The sequence below is a fragment of the Chaetodon trifascialis genome, chromosome 2, assembly GCF_039877785.1.
Source record: "Chaetodon trifascialis isolate fChaTrf1 chromosome 2, fChaTrf1.hap1, whole genome shotgun sequence".
Lineage (NCBI taxonomy): Eukaryota > Metazoa > Chordata > Actinopteri > Chaetodontiformes > Chaetodontidae > Chaetodon > Chaetodon trifascialis.
Window position 1 is genome coordinate 20,321,500 of NC_092057.1, and position 27,171 is coordinate 20,348,670.

Consider the following 27,171-nt stretch of genomic DNA (forward strand, 5'->3'; position numbering starts at 1 on the left):
TGCACAATTGCCATTCTGTAATTTTCACTTCTCTATTAAGTCTTGGGTAATTGGCATTTGCGTATGATATAAAATGTGAAATGTGTAGATCTTTTGCTTATAGGCTCTTTAGAAGGCTGACATTTTTGAGTAAAAGTGACACCTGTTGGTAGATGAGTTTATTTCAGCTTATGGAAATCTTTCTCCATAACCTTTCTAGATCTACTTTCTATATGAATGAATTACTGGGTGCCTTTTGAATTCTTCAACAAATGGTGGTTGTGATCATATTTAGCCTCTTTTGCCAGAGGAACAACTCATCACAGCAGTTTTCTCTGTTATAGGACTCGTTGAAATCCCGCACTGTAACCACTAGTACACCAGCCAGGGGTTCCGGCATGTCATTGCCCCCTCTCCCAGCAGCACCTGCACCTCCACGCCTACCCCCAGAGGCTGAGCGGACCTCACCCCCTCAACAACCTCAGCTGAAGCTGGTGCCAAGTCAGACCGGTATAGTGCTGTCCTGGTGTGTGGCAGAAACTGATCGGACCTGTGCGGGTGTAGAAAGCTACCACCTCTATGCCTTCCATCAAGACAACTCTAACAGTAATGCAGCACAGCAGCACTGGAAGAAGATTGGGGAGGTGAAGGCCCTTCCTCTGCCTATGGCCTGTACGCTGACCCAGTTCCAGTCTGGCTCCACTTATCATTTTGCGGTTCGAGCCAAAGACATTTACGGGCGCTTTGGCTCCTTCTGTGAACCTCAGTGCACAAATGTTGTCAGTTCCAGCCCCAGCTGAACAGTTAAGGAGTGGAAACTTTTTTGCATTTGGAATTTCATGGTTCCTTTGCTTCTTTTTTGTGTTAGAAACACTTACAGTATCTGTAAATATCTCTGCATAAAAACTTGGTCAATTGAAGCAGCAAACAGTTGGATATGTCTGGTTAATGTTTGTAATGTGTTTTTTTTTCTTTTATGCAATTTAAGCTGTTGTATAAAAATGCATTACTTTGCCCTTCTACCAAGTCAGATATTTATGTTGTTGACTCTTGTTACTCTGACCTGGATGTCTTTTGCTTTTACTTGAGAAAACGTGACAGGATTATCAGTGTAAACTCAGAATTGCACAGAAATGTATAAATGTCTGGTAGAAACTGAATGATAACTTTTGTAAATTTTGTCTGGCAACCAGACTTTGACAAACACAATAAAATGTTTTATTAAACTCTTGGCTTACAACATTTGTTTTATTCTCTATTTTTCAGTTCACAGCTCTTCACAGTCTACCAACTTGTTTGTTTACAAGAAAAGTCCATGTGCCTTTAAATACCGTTTTCATCTGTTAATTTGCTGCACACATACCATAAGAGGACATCAGTGGCTAACACACTGGTGCATATCTTATTTGCTGCTTCAGCTTCATGAGCAGAGGAGAATGTGACAAATTCATTGGCTAGCATGAAATCAAACAAACTGCCAGACTGCCACCAAAAGCAAATTGCCCAGATAGACCTTTGTCTTATAGTCAGCAGCAATAGTTGAACTGGAAAGTACATGGATATTAATTAATCATAACAAATAGATGAGATTTTTACAGTCAACATTCTTCTGGGTGATTAATTAAGGTCAGTCAAAGATTTTCCTAAAAGCTCACAGACAAAATCAAAAGGACTATTCATCTTGGTATCATGAATGTGCACAGCAAAATTTGTGTGTTCATGACTAACAGGTTTAGGAGATAAGATCCTTTAAAAACTGACAGGTAGTCATTGTGCCCCAATATTCAAACATGGAGCAGATCCTTCTGAACATGTTGAGAGGATCACCAGGAGGGCTGACAAACAGGTGGAACCACTTGGGGATCTTTCGACAAAGGCAGCACCCTCTCAGGGGATGGTCAGATGGTCCATAGAAGGATCAGTGAAGCTAACCGCACAGCCCCAGTAAAACCAGGGGAGAAACTGATTATTGGAGAAGATTGGGTTCAGGGGAACTGATCTCTGGGAGACAAAACATGGATCCAAGACAGCTGGCCTTAGGAACAGGATGCTGGAGGGAAATTGCAAGGCAGAAATGAGAAAAACAGGTTGCCACAAAGTAATGAAAGGACAGCCTGTGGTGAGGCTCAGACAAAGCACAGAGGAACAGAAACTGAAGCAGATTCTAACAGAAAGTAAACAGACACTGACTGTGGAACAGGTACAGGATCTAATGGAGAGAAAGATGCAGCCTATGGCAGAAATACAGTCTTGGATTCTGAGGGGCTGACACAGCCTGAGGGGCCTGACTGTTGAAGACCAGGGGATTGGAGTTGGTAGGTAACAGAAAAGAGAAGTTCACCTCAACTGAAGTTTAAGAGTTAAAGTACACTAGACCAAGATTACTGTAATAGAGCAGAATTAAGTGGGAGGCAAGAGAGACAGGGCAACTGCATGACTGCAAGGGTGGCATCTCATTGATTGTGGGTCATGGCCAACTGAATGACTGAAGGTACAACTTGTAGTAAGGCTCTGCAGTGGTTGACCTGGAGAGGCATACCTGGATCCAGGGCTGCTGCATCAATACAAACCAAGGAAGATAACAAGATAGGAGCTCATTGCCTTTTGCCTAATGGCAGAGCTACCAAGGTGTGTGCAGATCAATTGGCAGATGCCTTCACTGATATTTTCAGTGTGTCACTGCTCCAGGCTGCAGTCCACACATGCTTCAAGAAGTCCACCACTGACCCTGTCCCAAAAAGGCCAAAGCCCTCTCCCTGAACAACTACCGCCTAGTAGCACTAACCCCCACCCTCATGGAGTACTTCAAGCAGTTAGTCAGAACTTCCACCACCTCCTCACTCTCTGACTCACTTGGTAAGCAGTTTTCATACGGACCAAATAGATCACCAGATGATGTCATCGCCCTAGCCCTCAACACTGCCCTCTCCCACAATGTCACACACGCTAAGACAAGGGCTTAGATTGTTTGTATTTATATTCCAAAGCTCAGAGTATTCAGCTTTCTTGGACTCCTTCAAAGTGTGCCACTTGGGGACTCTGCGGGAGAACTTTAACTGCTCTCCAGGTCAATGATGGACAAACCTGTATAAGGTGACTGAGAGCAACGGCCTGCCCAAAATGTAGTGATATTTTGTTACTGGACATCTGTACTAGTAATGGATATTCCTTAACAACCACCATTTTCAAGGACTACGTAGTTCAAAGTAGTCTTTGTAGCTGTATCATCAGAACTACTATTCTATGCCATGAATGCTCAGGTGAAGAGAGGAGCAGGGCTGTGAACTAATTACCATGTGGTGATGAGTTAGATTAGGGTGATGTCTGGGAATGTCTGATTGAGACTCCTACCTCTAAACTCTAGGGATTTTTCTTGTGCCTCAGGAGAGATTGTATACATGGAATGCGGGTGGGCCATATTCCAGTCCTGTGTTGCACAGTTTGCTTCGAGGAGTTGTGACCAGACTGTTGTCTGTCCCTGCAATGACATCAAACCTAAGGGCATGGTGATACTAATGGCAAATGAGTGTGTTCATTTGAAGGCGGTCTTTCGAGCATTGTTTGATCAGAGGACTCCTCAAGCAAGAAGCTGGATGTCAAAAGGCTTGTTTTATCAGGAACTGCTGAAACGGACTGCATAAATCAGACAGTGGAAGGAACACTATGAAGAATTTCTGAACCCAACCAGCACGTGCTCTGTATAAGAGGCAGAGGAGAAGCCTAAACCATCTTTCTGGCGGAGGTCAATCTCTGCTGTAGCAAGGCAGTGGAGACTGGACTTCAGATGTTGAAGGGTCTTGATATTGTTGGGCTATCTTCACTGACATGCTTCTTCAGTGTCTCGTGGAGATGGGGTCTCCTGAGTGCCTCCTGTGCAGTAATAAGTTCAGTATATTTTTGGTTCAAGCGGTTATTTTTGATCCAGGATGAAACTAGGCCTATGCAAGAACTGTTTATTAGTAGCTCAGCAGCCACATATTTGCAGAGTAATTTTTGCAACCTTTGCAACAGGCCAACATGCAGGACGCACAGCGTATGCTTGCTGACCAGATACTGCCTGTGGAGCAGACCAACCCAGACTCTTTAGTTATTATCCTTGCCGACTTTAACAAAGGTAACCTCACTCACAAACTCCCCAAATACAGACAGTTTATTAAATGTCCAACCAGAGAGGAGAATATTCTAGATCACTGTTACACCACTATCAGGGATGCTTATTACGCTGTCCCCCGCGCTGTACTCGGCCACTCTGACCACGTCATGGTCCACCTGATTCCTGCGTACAGGCAGAAACTAAAGCTCTGCAAACCCGTAGTGAGGACATCAAGGAAGTGGACCAGCAAGGCTGTGGAGGATCTCCAGGCGTGTTTCAACTCTACTGACTGGGATGTGTTCAGGACTGCTACGAACAGTCTGGATGAGTACACAGAGGCTGTGACGTCCTACATCAGCTTCTGTGAGGACTGCTGTGTTTCATCACACACCAGGGTGAGTTACAACAATGACAAACCGTGGTTCACAGCCAAACTGGAGTGGGGACAAAGACAGACCCCCCTCCCCCTCCCCACCCACCTCAGTGACGACTCTTTCCATTCATGAGAGGGACGTCAACAAACTCTTCAGGAGACAGAACCCCCGGAAAGCAGCTGGACCAGATTCTGTCTCCCCATCCGCCTTGAAGCACTGCGCTGATCAGCAGTCTCCAGTGTTCATAGACATTTTTAACACCTCACTGGAGACATGTCACGTGCCAGCCTGCTTCAAGTTCAACCATCATCCCAGTTCCCAAGAAGCCAAGGACCACAGACCCATCGCCCTGACCTCTGTGGTCATGAAATCCTTTGAGCGCCTCGTGCTCTCACACCTCAAAGACATCACGTACCCTCTCCTGGACCCCCTGCAGTTTGCCTACAGAGCCAACAGGTCTGTAGACAATGCAGTCAACTTGGCCCTCTACTTCATCCTCCAGCACCTGGACTCCGCAGGAACCTACGCCAGGATCCTGTTTGTGGATTTCAGCTCTGCCTTTAACAGCATCATCCCAACCCTGCTTCAGGAGAAGCTCTCCCTGCTGAGCGTGTCTGAATCCACCTTCAGGTGGATTACAGACTTCCTGTCTGACAGGAAACAGTGCGTGAAGCTGGGGAAACACATCTCCGACGCAAAGATCATCAGCACCAGATCCCCTCAGGGCTGTGTTCTTTCTCCTCTGCTCTTCTCCCTGTACACTAACAGCTGCACCTCCAGTCACCAGACTGTGAAGCTCCTGAAGTCTGCGGATGACACCACTCTCATCGGACTCATCTCTGATGGTGACGAGTCCTCCTACAGGTGGGAGGTTGACCATATGGTGACCTGGTGCAACCACAACAACCTAGAGCTCAACGCTCTAAAGAGAGTGGGGATGGTTGTTGGTTTCAGGAAAAACTCAGCGTCACCTGCCCCCATCACCCTCTGTGACTCCACTATTGACACCGTGGAGTCTTTCCACTTCCTGGGAACTATCATCTCCCAGGACCTCAAGTGGGAGCCGAACATCAGCTCCCTCATCAAGAAAGCACAGCAGAGGATATACTTCCTACAGCAGCTGAAGAAATTCAACCTGCCAAAGACAATGATGGTGCACTTCTACACAGCCATCATTGAGTCCATCCTCAGCTCCTCCATCACCATTTGGTATGCTGCTGCCACTGCCAAGGACAAGGGCAGACTGCAACTGATCGTCTGCAATCTCCCGTCTCTCCAGGACCTGTACACCTCCAGGACCCTGAGGCATGCAGGAAAGATTGTGGCTGATCCCTCCCACCCCGGACATAAACTCTTTGAGACACTCCTCTCTGGCAGTAGGCTGCGGTCCATCAGGATCAAAACCTCACACCACAAAAACAGTTTTTTCCCGTCTGCTGTCAGCCTTATCAACAAGGCCCAGAACCCCCCTGACACTCTTCAAACTCCACCTCTGCCTCTACTTGTCACATTGACACTGCCATAACCATAACCATAACCCTATGCATTACATTAATGCTCTGCTTGGACTTCCTTTTGAAAAAACAGACCGTGCTTCTATAAAAACAAATCAAAACAAACCTCACCAAAGCAAATTCCTCGTATTTGTAAAATCGTACCTGGCAATAAAGCTTTTCTGATTCTGATTCTGATTCTGATTATCAATTGTGTGTACTGAACACCTCTAATAAGCAGATTATTAATAAAGCCTGACCAATATTTAATTTTTTTAGGGCAATGCTGACACCAGTATTTGGAAGTTTAACAATATATTGGCATATAGTAATTTAATAAACAAAACCAAACAAAAAAAAAAAACCATAAACACATACTGTAACATAAACAATCTCAATATGAGTCCCTTTGAATTTCATTCATTCATTCATTCATTCATTCATTTTTTTTTTTTATTTTTTTTTTTAAATTGTGGCTGAAACAGAAGGCGGGACATTCTAAATTTAAAAATCCACTTGTCAGTGCTCTCTGGTGGATGAACAGTGCTGTCACAGCTGTTTCTACACTTCCTTGACTAGACTGGCATTTATGTTCTGTTTCTTGTTATTTATCAGCCAGCACATATACCAATATATCTGCAATAAGTGAATTGCAGACAATATACTGTATATCGGCCTGCCAGTTTTATTGTCTAGATCCAGTTATTAGGCAGATACAAATGGAATAATGAAATAAAAATTATATTAAAACCCCTTTTGAAAGTTGTAATTTCAATTATTAACTAGACAAATTCCCCTTGGTGGGAAATTTGGAGAGTGATACAGTGCGCAAACTTCGGGCCGTGTGCGTGCCTATCAGTGACAATGCTAAACTGACATTAGCATGTCAAAAAACACATTGAGAAGGTCTCAAACGCCATTAGAATGCCTTTCTCCATCATTTTAACGTATGTTAGCATGTTAGCATTAGCATGCTAACATTAGCATGTCAAATAACACATTAAAAACCTCTGAACCATCATTAGAACGCAATGTACATTCATTTTAACGCATGTTAGCATGTTAGCATTAGCATGCTAACATTAGCATGTTAGCACAACAACCTGACATCAATAGTCAAACCTCCATGCACCAACAAGTCCATAGGACCTCATGTTAGCATTAGCATGTTAACATTGTGGCTAATGCTAACAGGCCAACACCACTCATTACCTCACTAACACAACTCACCAGTAATAGGCTAGGCTGTGGCTGGTTAGCAAGCCACTGCATAGCTGCAGCTGAAGCTACGTATGTGTGTGTATGTGGGAGAGTAGTGCTCACAGAAGTACTGAGGCTCAGAGGTTGCTACAGCAATTTGAGGTGGCCTGATCCATGATGTCATCCACTCAGACAGGTGCACACACAGACACCTGCTATCAGGGCAGCAGACACTTATGCATTCAGATGGAGAGAAAGTGATTATCTGCCTCTGCACTGGTCTGACATTTGGGCTTTTGCTGACAAAACGGTAGCTCCTATCAGAACAAAACACAGACTGTCATCGTTATCAGGACTTCCCGAACGGTTCGGTGTGATTTCGGTGTTTCTGAAGTCGGTATTTCGCAGACGCTTGCGAGTTTAAAACGGGGGTCCGTTCTGCTTTTCTCAGAAAATCTTTGTATTGGAGTCAATGAGGAGCAGAGACAGACGTGGCCGCATTTGGAGGCTGCTAATTCAAATTCTGTAAGCCCCTCAGAGTTTTTGAGCACATTGTGAGAGACAGAACAAATTTGTCTACAAACTTGGAAAAAATCATGCATGTGGACTGTAAATTGTGGCTGGGAGGAGTGTGGAAAGAGACAAAATCTGCATTTTTTTCCGGCTCTCTCCCACTCTGGCAGTTGCTCCCTCCTGAACATTCCGTGCAATACACACCCATTATAATCTCCAGCGGTCGCTGTGGTGACGAGCCCTTTCGGCTCTGTGAGGGTCTGAGAAACGTCTGAATTTGGCCTCTGCGCACCCCCCGAACAAACGCTTTTCACGCCAACATCGAAACTCCTATTGCCGAAATTTCTTCACCATGAGAGCTACAAGGCTTTGCTGTACACACTGATCACTTTCTTTTTTCGCTGGCCTCAAAAATGCCGATTTTACAGCGAGTTAAAAAACGGCTGGTTTCTGTCTCTTCTGTTTTTCATTCGTATTGGACCTTATGGGCAAGGTCAGAGGCGCTCTCCTCACTCAGGGGCTGAGAACTCAAAAACCGTAAGTTCTATCGCTTAGCCAGGCACATCGTGAGAATCAGCGCAAGCGGCACTACAACCCTGGAAAGTTTCACGCACGTACAGCGAAATTTGTGCTTTGGAGGAGCGTGGAAAGACGAAGGTTTCACACAATTTTCAGAGCTTCTCTCCACTCTGGCAGTTAATCCCCTCCACTCTAGCGCGAACATTCCGTGCAATACACACCCATTATAAACTCAAAATTTTTCTCAAAACGCTCACGGTCATTGAACGACGACTGCTCAAAAATTATTCGACCTATTAATACGACAATTACTACATCAATAGACGAGACTTGTGTCTACGTTTTAAAGTTGGAATGGCGTCTCTACGTGAAAGTATGCCGGAGCAGTAGTCCTTTGAAAAAGGGGGAGATTTTTTCGCGTTTGTTGCCGTCTCCCATTTACTTTGAATGGGATTTTTTCGGATTCTATAGAGAAAAATAATAGCAGACCGAGTCCGATCGAGCCGCACGTTTTGATATATAATTTGCCTGGGTGCTCGCTATCGTTTATGACTAGTAGCAAACCGAAAAAAGTACGGAAGATGAATAAGAAGAAGAAGAAGAAGAAGAAGAAACACGCAGAAGAACAATAGTGGTTCAGTGCTTTGCACTGAATCACTAATAATTATGATGATATAATAATAATTTGATAATTTAACAACCACTTGCTTTAAAATATCAGAGCAACAGGGACTGGATGAACTAGTTCCTATATTAAGTGACTAAAATTAGGTGATCAGAATCATATACCTGGTTGAAAGCAAAATGCTGTGAATATCCCTGAATTATATAAATGAAAACATGAAAGAGGATGGTGATGGTAATGGATGGTGGAGATAGTGGAAATGCAGTCACTGGTGGAGCGTGGTTCTGCGCCTCTTGAGCACGCTTATGCTCAGCATATTAGTTGCAACATTAAAATCAGTATGGCATATTGATCACCTGCACACCTGCTGCACATCAGGCTCATCAGACCAGCAGTATATAAGCCTGGCTTTCTTCACCTCTGGTTGCCAGCTTGTCCTGATCTCTCCTGTGTCAAGCATATCCCCTTGTGAGTATTCTTCCAGTACTCTGTGATTGTTGGACTTTGCTTTGTTTCCCTGGACTGTGCTTTTGTTGAATATCTGTTAGATTTTGTTTGCCTCGTTGGCTTTTGGACTTTCCTTGTGTTATTTCTCTTCCCTTTGCCTGCCAGCCATGTCCAGCCTCAGTTATCCCACTCTGCCTCCAAACTGCTCACCACGGGTTCGCCTTAAGTTTGAGTATTTTTGTCAATAAACTGTCTGCCGGACTGCATTTTTGAGTCCACTCAAATCTTCTGAGCAAAAGTTTAACAAGAGATTTACAGGACGATATTTAAACAGGAAGAAGAGAAGGAGGGAAAATGGGAGGGTTGACAAGTAAGCTAACTCTGTCTCCAGGCTTCAGTCACTGTGACTGTTAATTTGTCAAAAATTTAAAAGGACTAACATATTTTCATGATTTTGTGATTCGGAAACTTGGATCATGCTGAGCGTCCTAATGAACTGCTGCTTCATTAAAGATCATGGTAAGTTAGTTTGCATGTCTGTCTCGTGCTTAAGTAGCTTTAACATTAAGTATGAAAAGTAGCTAAATTAGCTAGCCAGTAGCTAGTTCATACAAACTCAGTGTTTGATTCTATCTCTTGAATAAAAAACACATAAAATTCTGACCTGAATTTTATTTAATCAAGGAATTATCAATTTAGTTATTTCAACTAATGTTATATTGCCACCATGAAAGTTTCGGATATAATGGTGTTATTTACTGTTATACCTGAATCAGACCAGATGAAGCTAGCTCGATTTTGAGACTTTTTTGTCTTGGCTGACCAATGACCAGAGTTCTGATCAATCATAGCTTTTGTCTTGACTTGTCTAGTGTGACACCTCTCATGACATGTTCGACATGAGCATCGACCAATCAGATGCTCTCTCTCTCCAGAGCACAGTCAGGATGAACATGGTGAAGAAGAGGAGGAGGAGGAGGAGGGATGTTGAGGTTGCTGCTGTCAGGTGAAAGTTTGTTGAGCTGTAGAAACAGTACCCCCGACTATTTGACATTTCCTCAAGAGAGTTTCCTCTTTTCTTTTCTTTTCTTTTCTTTTCTTTTCTTTTCTTTTCTTTTCTTTTCTTTTCTTTTACAAATACATTTGTTACACAGAACTGTCCCTTTCAGTGTTCTTTCAGGTTTTATATTTTGTATTTTTATTACATTTTTGTTTTATGTAATAATGTTATAGCTGGTCAAGATGTAGCAAAATTGAACCACTTAATATACAGTGTCTTATCCTGTAATGTGACTATACCTGTAAAATAAAGTCAGCTAGCTCTGAACTTTAGAGGTACTGTATTTCAATAAATGTACTGTACATAGTTATTTTCCACAATTGATGTTGGAATTTATTTTTTAGCAATTTCCTCCTGTAGTTTCTTATGTGTAAAATACATTTTACCTGAAATGTTAGGATCCCATTCTGGAGACATATTTCTAAACTTTAAGCATTCTGTAGCAACGTGAATTTTCAAAACTAACAAAATGGAAAATTGCCTTCAACCAGGCTGTTAGTTTGGTGTTGACACCAAAGGGCACAGCAGTTTAGTCACTATCATGCTGATGTAGACTTTAATAAATTCAGTAGACTCATTACAAGGATGGGACACAATAACATCAATGCTTTGAAAAAGAAAAAGCCTTTTTGAGAATATGTTGCTTGTGGAGAGGTTACTCTTGAACTGATGATCTTTCAGTAGATATTCACAGCTGAGCATTTTTATTAAATCTCTGAGCACAGAGTACCAATAGAGGGAGCCATTGCTTTTCTATATAGAAATAATTTTCTTGACAATTGTTGCAGCAGTCCCTCTTTACTGTAGCATCAGTCAAATTCACAGTCCTATAGAGGGACCCACCTCCACATCTCTCTCTCTCTCTCTCTCTCTCTCTCTCTCTCTCTCTCTCTCTCTCTCTCTCTCTCTCTCTCTCTCTCTCTCTCATGATGAGGGGGAGGAGAGCAAGTGAGCGCAGTTTGAGTTGTGCTCTGCGCTCTATGCCAGCCAGAGGTGTGTTTCGGCTCCACTCTCTGTATCTCTGGGTAGCAGCACCCCACCATGCAGCCAGCCTGAGTGCCATGTCCAACAGCTGTATTGGCAAAGGGTTACAGCTCATCTGAAGGGAAGGCAGCACCTTGCTGTGAGGAGGACAGAAGATAAAAGAAGACTGACCAGTTGCAGAGAGTGGGGGGATAAAACTGACAACCTCCCCCCTCCCTCGCCTTACTAAACAGAGCAAAAACGGAAGGATTTGGAGTATTCAATTTTTTCTTTCGTTTTATATTTTTTTTGTTCCTCATCGCTGTGCTGGGAGGTGCTTCATCTTTTCATATAGTCTCTCTCTCCATCATTTGCCTCCTCATCTATTTCTCCATCTATTTGGTGTATAATTTCCTCTATTTATGAGTGAGAGAAAAGAGAAAGGAGGGAGGAGTTTTCTTTACATTTTTGTCCTTTCTTTCCTCCTCTCCACTCTTCCTTCCCTTTCACCAAACCATATCATACCTGTCGGTCTCTCCCTGCCATTACATTTCTAACTGCTGCCACAGCTTCATTATTCCCCATCCTACGCCTCTTTCTGTCTCTTAAGTCTGATTTTATATGAACTTGGATGAATTTTCTTCAAAGACAACTAAAAAAAACTCCTCATGAATGACTCTTTTTTTCCCTTTTCCTTCTCTTTTGGTCCCTCCACACCCATTTTCTTTGCATCACACTCTCGTGGGATTCTTAAATGTTATTCTAGGTAGGTTAACTATTGTTTAGTGTCTGTCTATCTGTCTGTCTGTGTGTATTTGTGTGTGCTTTACGTATACATAAAACACACATTAACACACACATGCACTCGCACACTAAACTATGCCTAAAAGAGCAGCGTTCAGTGAGTTGATATTGGTCTGGCCTCACTCGGTTTTCACATCCTCCTCCTCATCTCTTCCTCTCATTCTGTCAAAGTGCAACCATTTTTGATCGTTGTCTTTGAGGAATGTTTTTATCTGTCCACATGTCATGCCCCCTTTTCCATTTGACAGAGATATCAGTTTGTTTCACAACCTGTCGCGAAGTAACAAGGGAAGATAAATTAAGTTCAGTTTTGAGGGAGAATGAAATTCATTTCTTGACACTTTGGCATCCTTTTATTTTTAATTGTAATTTGGCAAAGTTGGGGATATTTAGACTAAATTAAATGTTATTCTCTTCGTGTATTGAGCTGCGTTCAAAGTTTGCTGCTAATGGCCTTCTCAAGTCATTAAGAGTGTATCCTATTTCATGCTTGATTTGTGCTCATTTTCATTCTGCCGGTCCATCAGCAGTCATTAGTTCTTTTACTGCCCATTCTCATACAACCCAACACACAAACACACACATCTTAAAGCCTAAACACACACACGTATTACACACATTATCTTGAAAATATTTCTCAGAATTGAATCCTTGTCCACCTGCATGTTTTCAGTTTTCCCTTCCCTCAGTTTTCATCCAGAACTGGCCATTTTTCATTTCTGAAGCTCTTCCCCCTCCACTTGTCTTCATCCTCACCTTCTGTCAGGCAAGAGAGACCGGTTGGCATTAGCTGGATGTTGAGCAGTGGATTGAGTGGGTCATGCCTTGCAGTGGATTTGAAGCGTAAATAGACAGTGTGCAGGTTGTAGATAGAGACAGACTGATAGACAGATAAAAATAGATAGAAGTCAATATCCCATCTCATCAGTGCCCCTCTCTTTTCTCTCTTTTGCTCTGTCACGTTTTCCTCCTCTCTTTACATTGTGTTTGATGCTTCGTCTGTTCTTCTCACTGCCACACCTTTTTGGGAGTGCTGTTTAAGACATTACCACTGCTACACTGTAAGTTTAGCTTATATATCTGTGGACATCTACCTGAAATTGACTGTGCGCTCAGCCTTAAGGTGAAAAATTACACCTAGTAACGTAGACCCACAACAGCCACTTTAGTCTCCTTTTTCCCTCTTCTTATGGACTGATAAAGTGGCTAAATACCTCTTCCTTCATTGTTCTGAGAGTGGGATGCCATCATGAAGGATTATGAAGGACCACTCGTTTTGCTCTGTCTTTGCTTTTATGTCTCAACTCTGCTCCTCTGTAAAACATCTCCACTACAGTCTATAAATTATGTGTTACAGAAAAGAGTTAATTAGGTGAGTAGAGAATTAATATAGCACTCACTTCTTATTCGCACATGCATGAACTGTAGGTGTGTGCACTGTGTGCGTGCGTGTGTGCAAAAGCACAGCTAATTGAACAAGAGTGTGCATGCGTGTGCGCATTTGAACGTCTGCATGATATGATGGAAATTCTGCATGAACTTTCATCAGCAGGTTCTCTGGGAAGGGTCTTTTTCTTATATTTTCCACTACATTTGCTTGTACTGTCAAGCCTTTTTTTCACCCTGCTGTGACTAATTGGTTGTTTCTCAGGCCATGCCTTTGATCTTTATCCAGTTTCTATTTATTTACTATTGTATTTTGAAGAATTTCACGCTTATCACTTGGTGGTCCTGAGCAAGAGGCATTTCTCACACAAGGGCTGTTTCTATCTCATGGCAGAACCCAACCCCAAGTTAATTCACACTGTTAATTTGGTTAAATCTGTCCCCATTGTCTTATATCAGTTGACTGTCTCAATTAGTCCAGTGCAGTGTGCAGGTGCATGCATTAATGTGCATTAATTTTAGCCCTCTTCCTCTCGTTATTGTGCATTTGAGTTGGTTGAGGTATGTTAACCAATGGTATGTGGATGTCTTCCTCCTCTTCTCCATTATATTTCTTGTTGTTTCCTGCTCGATGGATCTGCAACAGATCTCTGAAAATGAATCACAAATCTAATGTGACTCATGCACCAGGTTTACTGTATCAGACTCTCCAGCATGACCTTAATGGATATACTGTACACTATATACATATAACATACTAGGCTGTATGTCTGAGTGCATCATATATTGCCTAAGTGATCCAATGCTGTGTTAGCTTTTCTACAACCAATTTTATTTAGACTTCAAATTGTCATGTAAGTAGCTAATCAATAAATAGCTGTATCCTAAAGATGATAAGAATGCATCAAAACAAGAACCAACGAAATTCTTTTTGAATTGTTTTCACATAAAAAGCAAATGTATTGCCAAACTGAAGTATGAATCCAGTCTGTCGAGTATCTTTTGCCTGTACTAAAATTTTACTAGAGCCAGAAACTGACCTGAACAACACAAAATACTCAAGTGTCTGCTGTCACTTAGTATTTAGAAATATCAGCGGATTTCTTTGCTCATATGCAATCTTAAAACATAGCAAGGGTCTCATGGGGCTTCCTCTTAAATATTCTCCATTAACAGAGCAAAAGAGTGGGCCCCTGCCCTAAAAGTTTCAAGTTGATTTTAACTGAGCATCTTTAAACCCAAACAGTCTAAATGATTTAGGACATCTTTCAAAACAGTGGTGGGATGTTGCCGTGCTGGAAGCACACAGTAGTTTAAATATAAAGACTTAAAAGGGCACGCTCACCTCTTGGGTTTCAGTCTAATGAAGGATTTATGTTCAAAAGAGGAGTCATTAAGACTGTGTTAAGGTTGCTGAGATCTTTAGATGCCGCATATCAGGAGCACAAAACACTTATTTGATTTCACATCAAAACGGTGCCATCTGTAAAGCAAATGAAAAGTTGTACTCAAGTAAGGAAGTAACACACACACAAACATTTTGCTTAAAACCTTTGCTGGAATGACTCACACCAAATAACAATTCAGCATTTTCAAAAGCTGTTGACACATAACCAAGCAAGGAAACTGAATTAACAAATAAGCCTTATTCAGTAGTTTTATGATACAGTTTTTAAGGATATACTGTATTATTCTGCGTGAGTCAAGCTATCCATGTCATTTTAATACTACTATGAGAGTCAGAGATGATTAGACTTTGAAGGAGTCAGAGTCAGAAAGATGGATTTTTGTAAATAAAATGTGTTAAATGAATAATTCATTATGCTGCCAGACAGGATTAAAATTCTACACATGCAGATATCCTCTGACAATTTTCCTAAGGCTGAATTGTGTATACCTACATATTCCTCAAAATACACAGATAAACACACACCTTTCTAGATATAGACATATCCCTGCCAGCATATACATATTAAAATGACAACTCCTTTGATCTGTTGAAGACTGTCCATTATTTTCTTGATTAATTAAGTGTTTAGTCAATGAAATATCAGAAAATAGTGAAAAATATCCCAGAGAACAAGGTGACGTCTTAAAATGTCTTTGTTTTTAGTTAACTGTTGTTGAACTCTAAGGAAACCCCGCAAGTGCTCACCTTTAAAAAGATGGAAAAAAATTCCTTAAAGAGTCAATTATCAAATACTTTCTGATTAATTTTCTGTCAATTGACTAATTGATTAATCGACTTGTCATTTCAACTGCATTGGAGAGATTTCAGCCACACCAAAGTTATTTTCACTTGCCACTGAAAGTCCTTAAATTTTTAATGCCATTAAAAAAAAAAAAAAAAAAAAATTGCGTAATTGTTCTTCCTATATGTTATTTTCTGAAATCCACTTATACTGTGGTAGCATTACATGTAAAGTGAATCAACAGAGATGCTGCTCATGTTTTACCCTTGAATGTGTTTTTTCACACTGGATTAAAGCAAGGGTTCATCAATTTTTTATCTAACAGAAATTAATTGCATCCCAAGGACCCTAATTTACCACCTTAACATCCACAAAATATCAACATATTCATATCAATAAAGGCACAAGTATTGATTAAAATACACAAATTTAAATACATCACATGTCAAAGATGCAAGATGATGTAGGTCAAGGGGGAGTCGTGTAAAAAAGTGTCCCAGTATTCACACAATATAAGCAGATCAAATCAAGGTACTTCATCACATTGATGCAGCAATCATACAAAAAGCCAGTAAACCCATTAACCCATGAATCAGTTGAATTGAAGCCCCAGTGTAACCATAGATATACTATGGTATAAACAGTATGTCAAAACCTCTGACTAATCAAATACACACATGGAAAAATGGCACAGTAATATGACAGGCAACAACACTCAGCACAGAGTGCTGTGAAAAGGGGCATGTAGACACAGGGGCTTGACAGAGTTAAGCCTTGACCTCAGAGGCAATTGACTTGTGTACACAGTGGCATTCAGCCTTCACCAACAACACATCCATCCACAGCTGAGCTCTGCCTTCTGACTCTGCCCCTCTCTTCTTCTGCCCTTCAGACTGAGAGACAGAGATACGCACAGAGCGCGCTGGCAAACTGATGATCATGACAGGCTAAAGCAAGTGAAGGCAAGGAGGTGAAAGAAAGCCAAAGAAGAAGGAAGGGGAGGGAAGAAGAAGAAGAAGAAGAAGGAGTACACACACGCACACACACACACACACACACACACACACACACACACACACACACACACACACACACACGCTGCCGCTCATCTCCTCATCTCCACGGCAACTGTGTTCACACGCTTGCAGACTTCTGGGAGGAGACCTCGGCGAGCTGTATCACGAGCGTTGGAGGAAGGGGAGAGAGAGTTGGATGGAAAGAGACGAATGAAAGAGCGTCCCTTCATCACTCACCATCTATCATCTTAAAGTTTCTCTCATCAAGTTCACTCGCAAGCTGGCATTTTGGTCAACTTTTACATTCCTTTAACATCTGAGTAAAAACAATATATCAGCCAGGTTAGATCTGCTTCTCAGCATGTTCCTCTTTTCTTCATGCTTAAAATCATATTTCAAAGCAGTCCTCAAAGTACAGTCTTCACACCATTAGAATTTGAATGAAAGATTTAATGATATGATTTTGTGAATTTTTTACATATTATTACACTTTGAAAACAGTTGTCCTCCCTCACGCCTACCTCCACCCTCATTCAACCTGAGACCACTCATTCCTTCGCCCTGTGAGACCCCACCTCAGTCTTCTGCGTGTGAATTCATCTGCTTACCATCCCTTCATCCGAGGCTATGAGAGGAGGAGTCGAATCCCAGATCACTCCATCATGCCAGTTCTGAAGAGCAGTGAGGAGATCCGGGCTGGCAATGTTCAAGGTAGGCCAATGATTCCACTTAAGAACTGGATTGTGTTTGTGCGTCTGTCCTGAAACTGGCCTAACTTGGGCTGTTAGGTTCATTATTGATGAGTTCATTATTGATGAATCAGTAAATCATTTAGTCTATAAAACGTCCAAGGTGACGCCTTCAGATTGCTCAAATTGTCACATCTGAGGGGCTGGAAATGCCTAATATTTTTTATGACAACTGGCTAATTGATTAATTGCTTAATCGTTCCAGCTGCAGTCCTGTATTTGTATCTGTATTTGAGAATCAAAAATAATTTTCCGCATTGAGTCACCATCATTTCTGTGTTGTCCATTAATTGCCTCCAATTTGTCATCACCCGTGATAATTTCATGTCATGTAAAATATCAGAGGTGGTGGAAATAATGGGTCGAAACACATCTACAGATGTTTCATGTTGGATATTAGAGAATACGATATTGTGTAATATGTGCCGACACATCTGCTGCTTCTTGAGATAATAGCCTCGAGGTTTGTTTTGATCAAATAAGGGAATCTCTGAGCTTTATATTCACAGGGTATAAAGTAGCAGCTCACTGGGCTGTGCAATTTTGTGACAGCAACCCCGCACATCACCTCATAATAATATATTCTAGAAATTGCCTCTAAACAAAAGGACGTCAAAAAATATTTCAAGAATCTGTGTGGGGTATGATTTTTGGCTAGTTTAGATTAATTAGTAAATAGCTAGACAAATAAAACCCAGCATGTGCACAAATCAAATTTAAAGGTACTGTATGTGTGGAAGCCTATGGAAGTGTTTTCATTGTGAGCCACGGAGGACAGGAAAGAGGACAAGAGGATAAGGGGAAAATATCCATGGTGCAAAAGACAAATTGTCTTTTTTCGTCACACTTTCTTTCTCACTGTGCTTTGTGAGGGAGCCCAGTGTTGAGATAAGGGATAACGAGGCAGTAGCTTCAATAAGCCCATCAAAACGCAGAGTTGTGCTGCTTCACAAGGGAAAACAGGTCTAGACAATAGTAACTGTATAAAGTGAGCGAGTGGGAAAGCTGGAGCCTGTTTTATTGCTGCGCTTGTGTTCCTTTCAGCAGCCGCTCAGGAGTTTGACTGATAAAAGGCACATTTAAAAGTTGAAGGGGCGTGTAAAGATAATGGAAAGACTTGTCTGAAAGGCAGTGTGACAAAGAGTACAAGAGGCCAGATAAAGCAAAATCAGGTCAAAAGGAGAAGTCACACATGACGTTCATCAGCACAGAGTGAACGTTTCGACCAGCAGAACGTGTGTTTGAACTCTGTCGTTTTCATTGTGCGTGTGAACATTTTCGCAACAGAAAATGTGCAAAATCCTGCGTTCTCACAGCGTCCGGCTGCTGCCAATGGAGCCAGTCCAGGATTTGTCTCTTGGTGGCATTGTGGATTAGAGTCTTGGCTGGATTGTTTTTAGCTTTGGGTGAGAATAGTTAATGCTCACAAAGCTAAGCTTTTCCACATTTGCATCCACCGACTCACGATCTGATGTAACTATCTAATTATGATGTTGAAGCGTGACTTCGAGGAGGTGTGTGACAGCTGGCTATGTCCCTCCCTCTCACAACACAACAGCTTCAGCACTGACACAGACCTACTCTTTACTCACATATGCTGCACAGACACTTCACTCTCCAGCTCCCAAATTCATCACCACAATACTTCAATCAAAACTTCATCTTCTGTCTCAACAGTTGGGTATTGGCTGACACCGCAGGCCTGAAATGGCTGCAAGTGAACTGTGTTTCTAGGGCAGATTTCCCATCTAAAAATAAATAAATAATAAATAAAAACAGGGTAGAGAACATGACAGAGAGCAAGCAAGGAGTTAAGGCGTGGCAGACAGAAAAAGAGACAGGCAAAGATCCAGGCGCAGGCGGTAAATCCAGAGGGAGCTTCACTGACAGTGGATGAAGGAGGCAGCTTTGTAGACAGATGTAGCTCTCAGTGTGTAAGCAACAAGGCCTAAGAGGGGTGTGCGGTTGCAGTGTCGTGATGCTGCATGTCTTTGGAGAGTGGGTTGGGTAGAGGGGATTACGGGATCCGAGCGTTGGCTCTCATGTCAGGCGGGCAGCATGGTCCCTGTTTTGATCGGTGGACTGTGAACAGAGTGGCGGCAGTGAAGTGTCACGAATAATATGGGCGTCAAGACGTTGACACTGGGACTCACAGCAGACAGCCGGCTGAGTCAGTTTTGGATACGAGCCTCGTGTGACCAGCTTTACAAATGTTGATTGAGTCGTTGAAGGATTACAGGTGCTGAGCAGCCTGGTGTTTATTGTTTACTCAGAGGCAGAGAGAGAGAGAGAGAGCGGGAGAGAAGTGCAAAGTAGTTACACAATGCCTCAGAAAAACCGTCATCCATGCATTTTCAGATTTTCTCGAGAAAGGATCTACGCAGCACAATAGAAAAAATCAGAATATATTATTGACTCAGTTGCCGGTTTTCATAGCTAAAACTCTAAAGCTTGAAACAGGCTTCTCTGACTGCATGAAGGCTCCTTCATGTGGCCTTTCTTTTATACTTGTACACACCATAAATCACACCATTTATTTCCCTGTTTTCAACCTGCCTCTCAACAGGAGTTGGATCAGCCAATCAGCTTGCTTGACGTGCAGGTCTGCACAATGCATTGTTGAGATTTGGGGTGTGTGTGTACGTCAGCTCCTTTATGATACCCAGAGCACCCTTCTTTGCACACGCTCACACTTTACTTTTTTTTTCAGAAGCAACATTTCAATCATAAAGGTTAGACTTTGCTGTTTGTTCTGGAGGGCTAGGGAGGTGTTTCCGATACAGTGTGGTTGGTGTTGGTATCGATGATGGTAGACTAAGTCAAACAGCATCACAAACTACAGACTTCAAAATGTCAATAAAAAGAACAGAAAGTAAGTTTGAACTAATTAAACATCCTACACATAATTGGTCTGAATTAATTGAAATGCGAGCCATGTGCCCTTGTATCAAACCATGTAAAATTAATGTTGCTTCCATTAGTCTCACTTCATATTGCAAGCTAATGTTACTATAAGGCAGTTACATTTTACAATGTCAGCACACAGCCTCTCTGTGATACATGATTTTTGCATCTATGTTGCCAGATCCAAAAATGCATCACTGGTGTTGTGATTTGGTGTCTTGGTTCTTGTTAATCTTGGATGGTAGTTCTTTCCATTTTGTGTTAACAAAGAGAGCAGCAATAGCCTCGCTTACTGAGGGCAACAGGGCATGCAGCCCTTTGCTGGAGCACAAGGCACTGACTACTGTGCTTATATGGCACACTGTGAATTTTGAATATGAATACAGACACTTAGAGATTTAATGTTTTTTCCCTGAACGTTTAAATGGTGGGTAGAAAAAAAGACAGACAGTATTTAAAAACTGGAGTGTAAATACCATTTTTGTGAGAGCAGAAACTCAAGATGCCTCTTCTTTCTATCATCCTCTATAACCTAGTCATGTGTGACTGTGAGAGAAGGAGGGAGAGCTAAGAATAGAGAAAAGGGGGCCCAACACTGTGATGCTGCCTGTACCCAGGTTGCTCAGCTTCTTGGTGTGCTGTTCTGTTACTGAAGACGGCAGGCACTCGTCCAGTTTTAGCTGATATCTGTCTGTGCAGGCTCTGCTTAAACTGAACACAAAACAAACTGTGGCTATGGCTCTGGAAGTCATTTTATTTTTTTATTGGGGTGTCAGATGCAGAAATATAGCCACAGATCTGTCTGTCACCCTGTAGATGTTCACTAATAACATGATCAGAATGTCTGGGCTGGCACAAGCAGAAATTTCATCAGAAACTGTCACTTTTCATTCCACGGCAAAAGGAGGCTTTTGAAGCTCTTCCATTGACAGTCAGGGAAGAGAGTCATGGAATGGGTTTTTTTTCGTGTGATTTCAACATTTTGTGACGGATGGATGAGACTGATTGGAATAAAAGGCGAACTCTATGGTCTGAGAAAAGGGTCGAGGTGTGGAGATGAGAGGAACTGATGAGGGGTTAGATAGCTGAGCGAGACTGAGTCATATTTGATGATACTGTCCTCAAAAGGCGCACAAGAAACAGACATCAGGACTCACAAGAAATCACATCATGCACATGGCTTCACTAAGAGGGGCTGATCAGGAGATAATTATGTTTTCATCGAGGGAGAGGGAGAGGATTAAAGAAAGAGGAGGAACCCAAAATATTTGATTGAATCGGGAGACGAAATAAGTCTCATCAACAGCCTTAGTTTACTTCAATTAGGAAGAAATTTTGACAGGTTCAGATCTGACTGGTGGCTAATTCATTCATTCATGTATTACCAATTATGATACCTGTGGCAAGGAAGGATATAATTATTGTTTTCATTTCCATCTTTTATCATTATTATGTCAAAATTGGATTTTTCTGCACTGCTTGCTCTGCTGTCTTGTTGATATTTCACAACTTGTTAGCGGTGCTGTTAACTGGTGGCAACTATTTAACAAGTCCAAAGGCTGTGTTTGCTAACCTCTTCTCAATGAATCTGTCTCCATTTGACCCTCTGTGGGGCCAACTTGCCAATTCATTAGCCTTGACTTGAGGCTTTAGAGGAGTGGGTTTGCAGAGCAGACATCTGCAGGGATCAGGAGGAAATTACCCCTCCACATACACAAACAGGAAGGATCAACACAAGCTCAGTGAGGAAGAGCTGCAGTTGTCAGTTTATTCATTTTTTTTTTTTCGAACAAAACGGAGGGACAGGTAATCAGTGACACAGAGGCAAAGATGGAGCAAACCTCATGGGAGAGTAAATTAGAAGGTGAGGAAAGGAACATCGAGGGCATGTGTCTGCGGCTCTGCTGCCACATTTGGGCCTAAGTGGAGGCGAGTGTGCTGCTTTATATTACTGAGATTTATATTTGCTGGATCAGGTTTGTGAGATTGCATCGTCAAATAAATGCTCCGGGTTCATGGTGGATAATGAGCCGAGGTGATAAGAAAATTAACTTTGATTGGACAAAACCAGAAATTTGAAAATGTCGCTTTGGGAAATTATTAAAGACATTTTCATTTTTCTGACATTTTAGACGATAATCTTCCGAAATTGAGAAAATGATAATTTGCTGCAGCCTGAGTTTGATGGAAATATGTGTGGTATCTAATGTTTACATAAAGAGTGATTGTAATATCAAAGATAATAATGAGTTTTGGGACTGCAGTTTGCAGGGATGTTGCAGCTGCAGTGTTTCTAATGTGAAGACATGTCAATGTAGTGCAGTCCAGTTCAATACCTCTAAAAGTGTAGAGGATAAAAAACAATGAAGCTACAAAACAGACCAAACAAACAAATGTACAAAGCAGACTTGATATTGATTAGTTAACAAACATTCGCAAGTCAAGAGTTTAGAAGCCTTCTCAGTCTGCTGTTGTGTCATGGATCCTCCCAGCTGTTTCAGAGAACTGCAGCTGTGCATATGAATGTGTTTTTACCCATGGAGCTCCGAAATCTGAACGATATAACATTAGATAAGCTCCCTCACGTTGCCTGGTTATGGCAATCTCTCATAAAATTCAAATAGTTGGTACGAAATCCTTTATAAATCAAAACCATAAAGAATTTCATGCCCAGACAAAGTTGAGGATGTAATCAGTTCTACGTCTCAGGTTAGCAGCGACAAATCTCAAGGGAGGCGTTTCTCAATCTAAAAGGTTTTGTTAGATGAGCCAGTTCAGAGAGAATCAGTAGATCCACTTGGATTTAAATGAAAGCCCAAAATCATGGCCTGATTCCCTGCTCAAATAATGTGGCTGTGATCATAATGAATGAGATGGTTTTTGGCTAATAATCTGAGAGAGCTGATGAAGTGTGAATGACCAGGACCAGCCACTGCACAAAGATGTTGGTCCAGTCCAGATGAACAAGTCTTTGACGCTCAATTTAATGTGTCTTATAGGGTTTGCTTTATAGACATGAACATTAAATGAGCAAAGACTCCTTTGTATAAGTATCAAATAAAATACTCTGAGGTATGTCGACATGTAATGCTGAGAGCAAAATGGGAAGTAAGTGAAAGCGAAAAACAACAGAAAACACACAATTTAGGAAGCTCTCCTGAGTTGTATTTTGATCCTTCTTTACCACTATAATCACCAAAATCTGCGCTAGGTCACATGCTCAAGGCCAGAAAGAGTGTAAGTGCACATTCTCTATTTTAGTTCAGATACAAACATCAAGCTGTGCACAAACTGAGTTGATAAAGCGGAATGAAAATAGAGGTGTAGTAATGATTAATAATTGATGCTCAGCCAGTCACTTTATTTGTCACACCTTTTAAACAGCTGTGCATATTACAGTTTTGCCTTGTCTGCTTGGCTCACACAATGCAAACTAGGTTCTCCAAACAGAAAAATATTGTAGTTGGAGTTTGAGACATGAATATACAATGCCACAAATATGCAGCTAAATATGCAGCTGGATTGTGTTACATTTGTGGGGATACTTAAAACAGTCACCATGCCTAAATACTGGTAAGAATCACCCATTAACCCCTAGAGGGCAGAACATGGAATCTAAAAAAACAGATGTAGGGCTCAATGTGTCCACTGACTGAAGATAAACAGCAGTGTTTGATCAGCATTATTCTGTAATTGCCTCTCTGTTCTGTGTTTTGTTTGGTTTATCTTATAGAATTACCAAAATATCATCAGAAGTTTTTTGGACAGATCTGGTCCAAAAATCACCAAATGCCTAACTTGAATTTTCATTTTTTTTTAGCCATGCACAGACTGCAGGATAAAAAAAAGAAAACCAAACAAATGGACAAAGTTTGTTCGAAGAACAGGAAAATAACAACATGTCCCAGCCTTACATGTAATAAGTGTCTTTGCACACCCACACAAACGCTCAGAGGGCTTTGTGGTGACTGACATGTTATTGGATCATTTAGACCTGCTCAAAGACACATCAAAAGTGTGCTTTCTTTGATATTTGTTATCACTATGTAACAGTCTGGATACATTATTTGTAGAGCACTTAAATAGATTCAACAAAATGACGCAGCGTGGCTTGGAGGGCTTGCTTCAGGCAGTGCAGCTACAAGTGCTGGCAGAGGTGTGCGGACACCTTGTTGGGGACTATAAAGGTCCTGTGCCGGTGTGAGGCCTCTGGTAATTAAATGGAATTTTAACACAGACAAAGTGGATTTCCAGTCTTTTATTCCAACTTGTCTCTTCAGTCTTAAGTGCCATAGGCTTGCTATCAAGTCCTCAAGAGAGCCGTAGCTCACATTTTGCCACTGATAAAAAGCAGTAGATGCCAAATTTGCTAGAATGTGGATAGAAAACTCCAATATTGAGCTTCAGCTTCTCAGAAAGGCCGGTGAAAGAAACCTGAGAAAAACATATTACCGAGGTTGAGGTTGAGAAGAGTGTGTGATTGGCTCTTTATAGACTGAGCTGCTTCAGATAAAAAGAGTAACATATAGTATCAGAGAGAGTTATAATACGCTTTAAAAAGCAAAAGAAAGAGAGAAAGAAAACATCATCTGGCATCTGGCTTGGGCTCTTGTGACGTATTTCACATATTGCAGAGACATGGCATAGCTCTATGTGCACTGTGTAGCTGTGACACAGTGGTGGTCCAGACCCTGTGAGGCTGCATAGACCCCTGCATTACCACATAGAGGGACACGTCACTCTGATGCTAAATTAAGTCCAGAGCAGGAGATACTGTATAACCTCAGTGGAATAAATGGCTTCAATGAGGTAATGAGGACTTGGGGGAATAGATGGATCCTGCCTCAACCTCGTGTTTTCTTCATCCCTTTGCCTTTCAGTGTGTATATTTTCTTGTGTATATATGTGTGCCTACGTATTGCACTGGTGTGACGTGTGCATGTGTGTGCGCTCTCTGTCTCGGTCAGTTCATTCGCCTCTGATGAAGAGACCATATAATGTTATTTAGAGAGCTGAAGCGGCCTCAGTACGACAGTAGAGATCCATAGTGCATCTCATTATAAGTGCAATTAGCAGAGAGAGGATTCTTGACCAGACTTAAGTGCACTTCATGAAACACCCAAGACCCTCTTCAATAAACTCGCATTTTTTTCAGGCATTTTGCTCCTTCCACAAGACAGTCGCAAGGTGACTATTATTCAACAGAGAAATGATCACTGGAAAACTTTACATGCTATCATGATACACACTGTCGATTACTGTCCCTCATCCCACCCTGTTCGTAAACAAAGCCTGGTGATATTCTGCATGTACATATACAACATATACTATATTTTTGTCATTGATAGCGATTCCCATAAAAAGACCAAAACCAACGCTTAATTGATCAGAGCCTGTGGAGCTAAAGCTTGATACTGTGCCATAGACCTCCATTTTATTAAAGATGTACAGCCAAACTGTTGCAGTTGGTGACAAATTCCTTCATTACAATGAAAACAGGCACTGTAGTTTATTTCTAGTCAATCCTAAATAACTGTCCTGCTGTAGTAAATACTCACCAGGCCACCAAATGTATATTAATCCACAGCTGAAAATAGTCCCCCCTAAATTGCTTGTGACTGTTTGAGTAATGTTTGCTGAAAACTTCAGCGCCCATCTGTTTAGGAAATTACTGAGCACTTTTTAAAAAATGAAGCTAGAAACATATGAGTCATTTTTAACCTCTTCAGTGGGAACAAATGGGCTCGGTGCTGACAGCCACAGACGGGGTTGGGAAGTTGGAAAGTACTGAATGACAAACTAAGGCTGTGCTCAAACTTGCTTAAGCCCTGCTTGAAGCCAGGGATGTAGCGGCGTGCCAACACACATGAGGTGAACTTTGAGTTTGTGTATTTTGAATAGATTTTGACCATGGCACTGTAGTGGAGAGTGAGTATTTACAGCAAACATCGAGCTCACAGTGACAGTTGACTTTGTAAGAGTGAATTGAATAATTACAGAGGATGTAAATAGAACTTGTGTTGGCTTGCACCGCCTCATTATAGTCATTATAGCTGCGTGATGTCTGATCACCTGATTCAACACAACAGTGTCACACAGCTCTGACTGACACATCAGGATGATGTTCATCCAAAAACAATGCTGGTGCAGCTGATTTGAAGCTGTGTTTTTCTTTAGACGGTTGGCCATCCACTCAACAACTATATTTTGAGTCTTTATTTAACACGAGTAAACAAAAGGCAAGTATGGAGCAGTCTTAAACCAGTGAGGACACACATGCCGTTTCAGACTATCTTCATCGTTCACTGAATTTTGCCACAGCTGCAGATATAGCAGAATGATGTGCTTCAACCCAGAGGATGCTTTGTAAAGTCAACAATCGAATTTTCCTTTCCTCTGCTGCCTTTTATTGTATGCAAAGGTCACCTGCAATGAAATGTGAATACCAGCTTCTTACTGTGTTTTCAGCTCTGGACACTGAGATGTGTGAGGCAGTTGCTGATTTGCTGCTGTGATGTTTAGGTCTGTTTCGGTGAGGGCCCTTCAGCGGGACAGACGTTGAACATAAAGACCACACACCATTTTAGCCGAGGAGTATTCTAAATCACAGGGTAACACTGGAGTTAGTGCCCTTATTTTGTCACCAGAAGTTTTATACCCACACAGAGCGTTTATCATAGGAAACGTGTGAGGTGGATGTGTAATAAGTGTTAATAAGTACATTTTTGAATTATTGATGACTTATTGTAGTTGTGACAGTTAACAGAAATGTCAAACATTGTCACCTGCTGTGGTCTCTCCAGGGGAAAAATAGACCTTTAAATGAAAGGAAAACATTCAGCTCTCAAAGATTT

General features: G+C 41.6%; 2 protein-coding genes across 9 annotated transcripts in view; both read left to right on the forward strand.

Moving 5' to 3' along the window:
* atf7ip (activating transcription factor 7 interacting protein) overlaps positions 1–1,205 on the forward strand; it is a 30,594-nt gene extending 29,389 nt beyond the window's left edge. For all 5 annotated transcript variants that reach the window (XM_070978196.1, XM_070978222.1, XM_070978212.1 and 2 more), the window contains exon 14: positions 324–1,205. In XM_070978196.1, coding sequence (XP_070834297.1) covers positions 324–779 — 456 coding nt within the window. In that variant the 3' untranslated portion in view covers positions 780–1,205. The remainder of the gene's footprint in view (positions 1–323) is intronic.
* Positions 1,206–11,269: 10,064 nt separating this feature from the next.
* grin2bb (glutamate receptor, ionotropic, N-methyl D-aspartate 2B, genome duplicate b) overlaps positions 11,270–27,171 on the forward strand; it is a 95,613-nt gene continuing 79,711 nt past the window's right edge. For 3 of the 4 annotated variants that reach the window (XM_070973195.1, XM_070973211.1, XM_070973219.1), the window contains exons 1-3: positions 11,270–11,600; positions 16,541–17,006; positions 17,166–17,375. In XM_070973195.1, coding sequence (XP_070829296.1) covers positions 17,367–17,375 — 9 coding nt within the window. In that variant the 5' untranslated portion in view covers positions 11,270–11,600; positions 16,541–17,006; positions 17,166–17,366. Of the gene's footprint in view, positions 11,601–16,540; positions 17,007–17,139; positions 17,376–27,171 lie in introns of those variants that run through there. The other variant, XM_070973203.1, reaches the window with a different exon arrangement.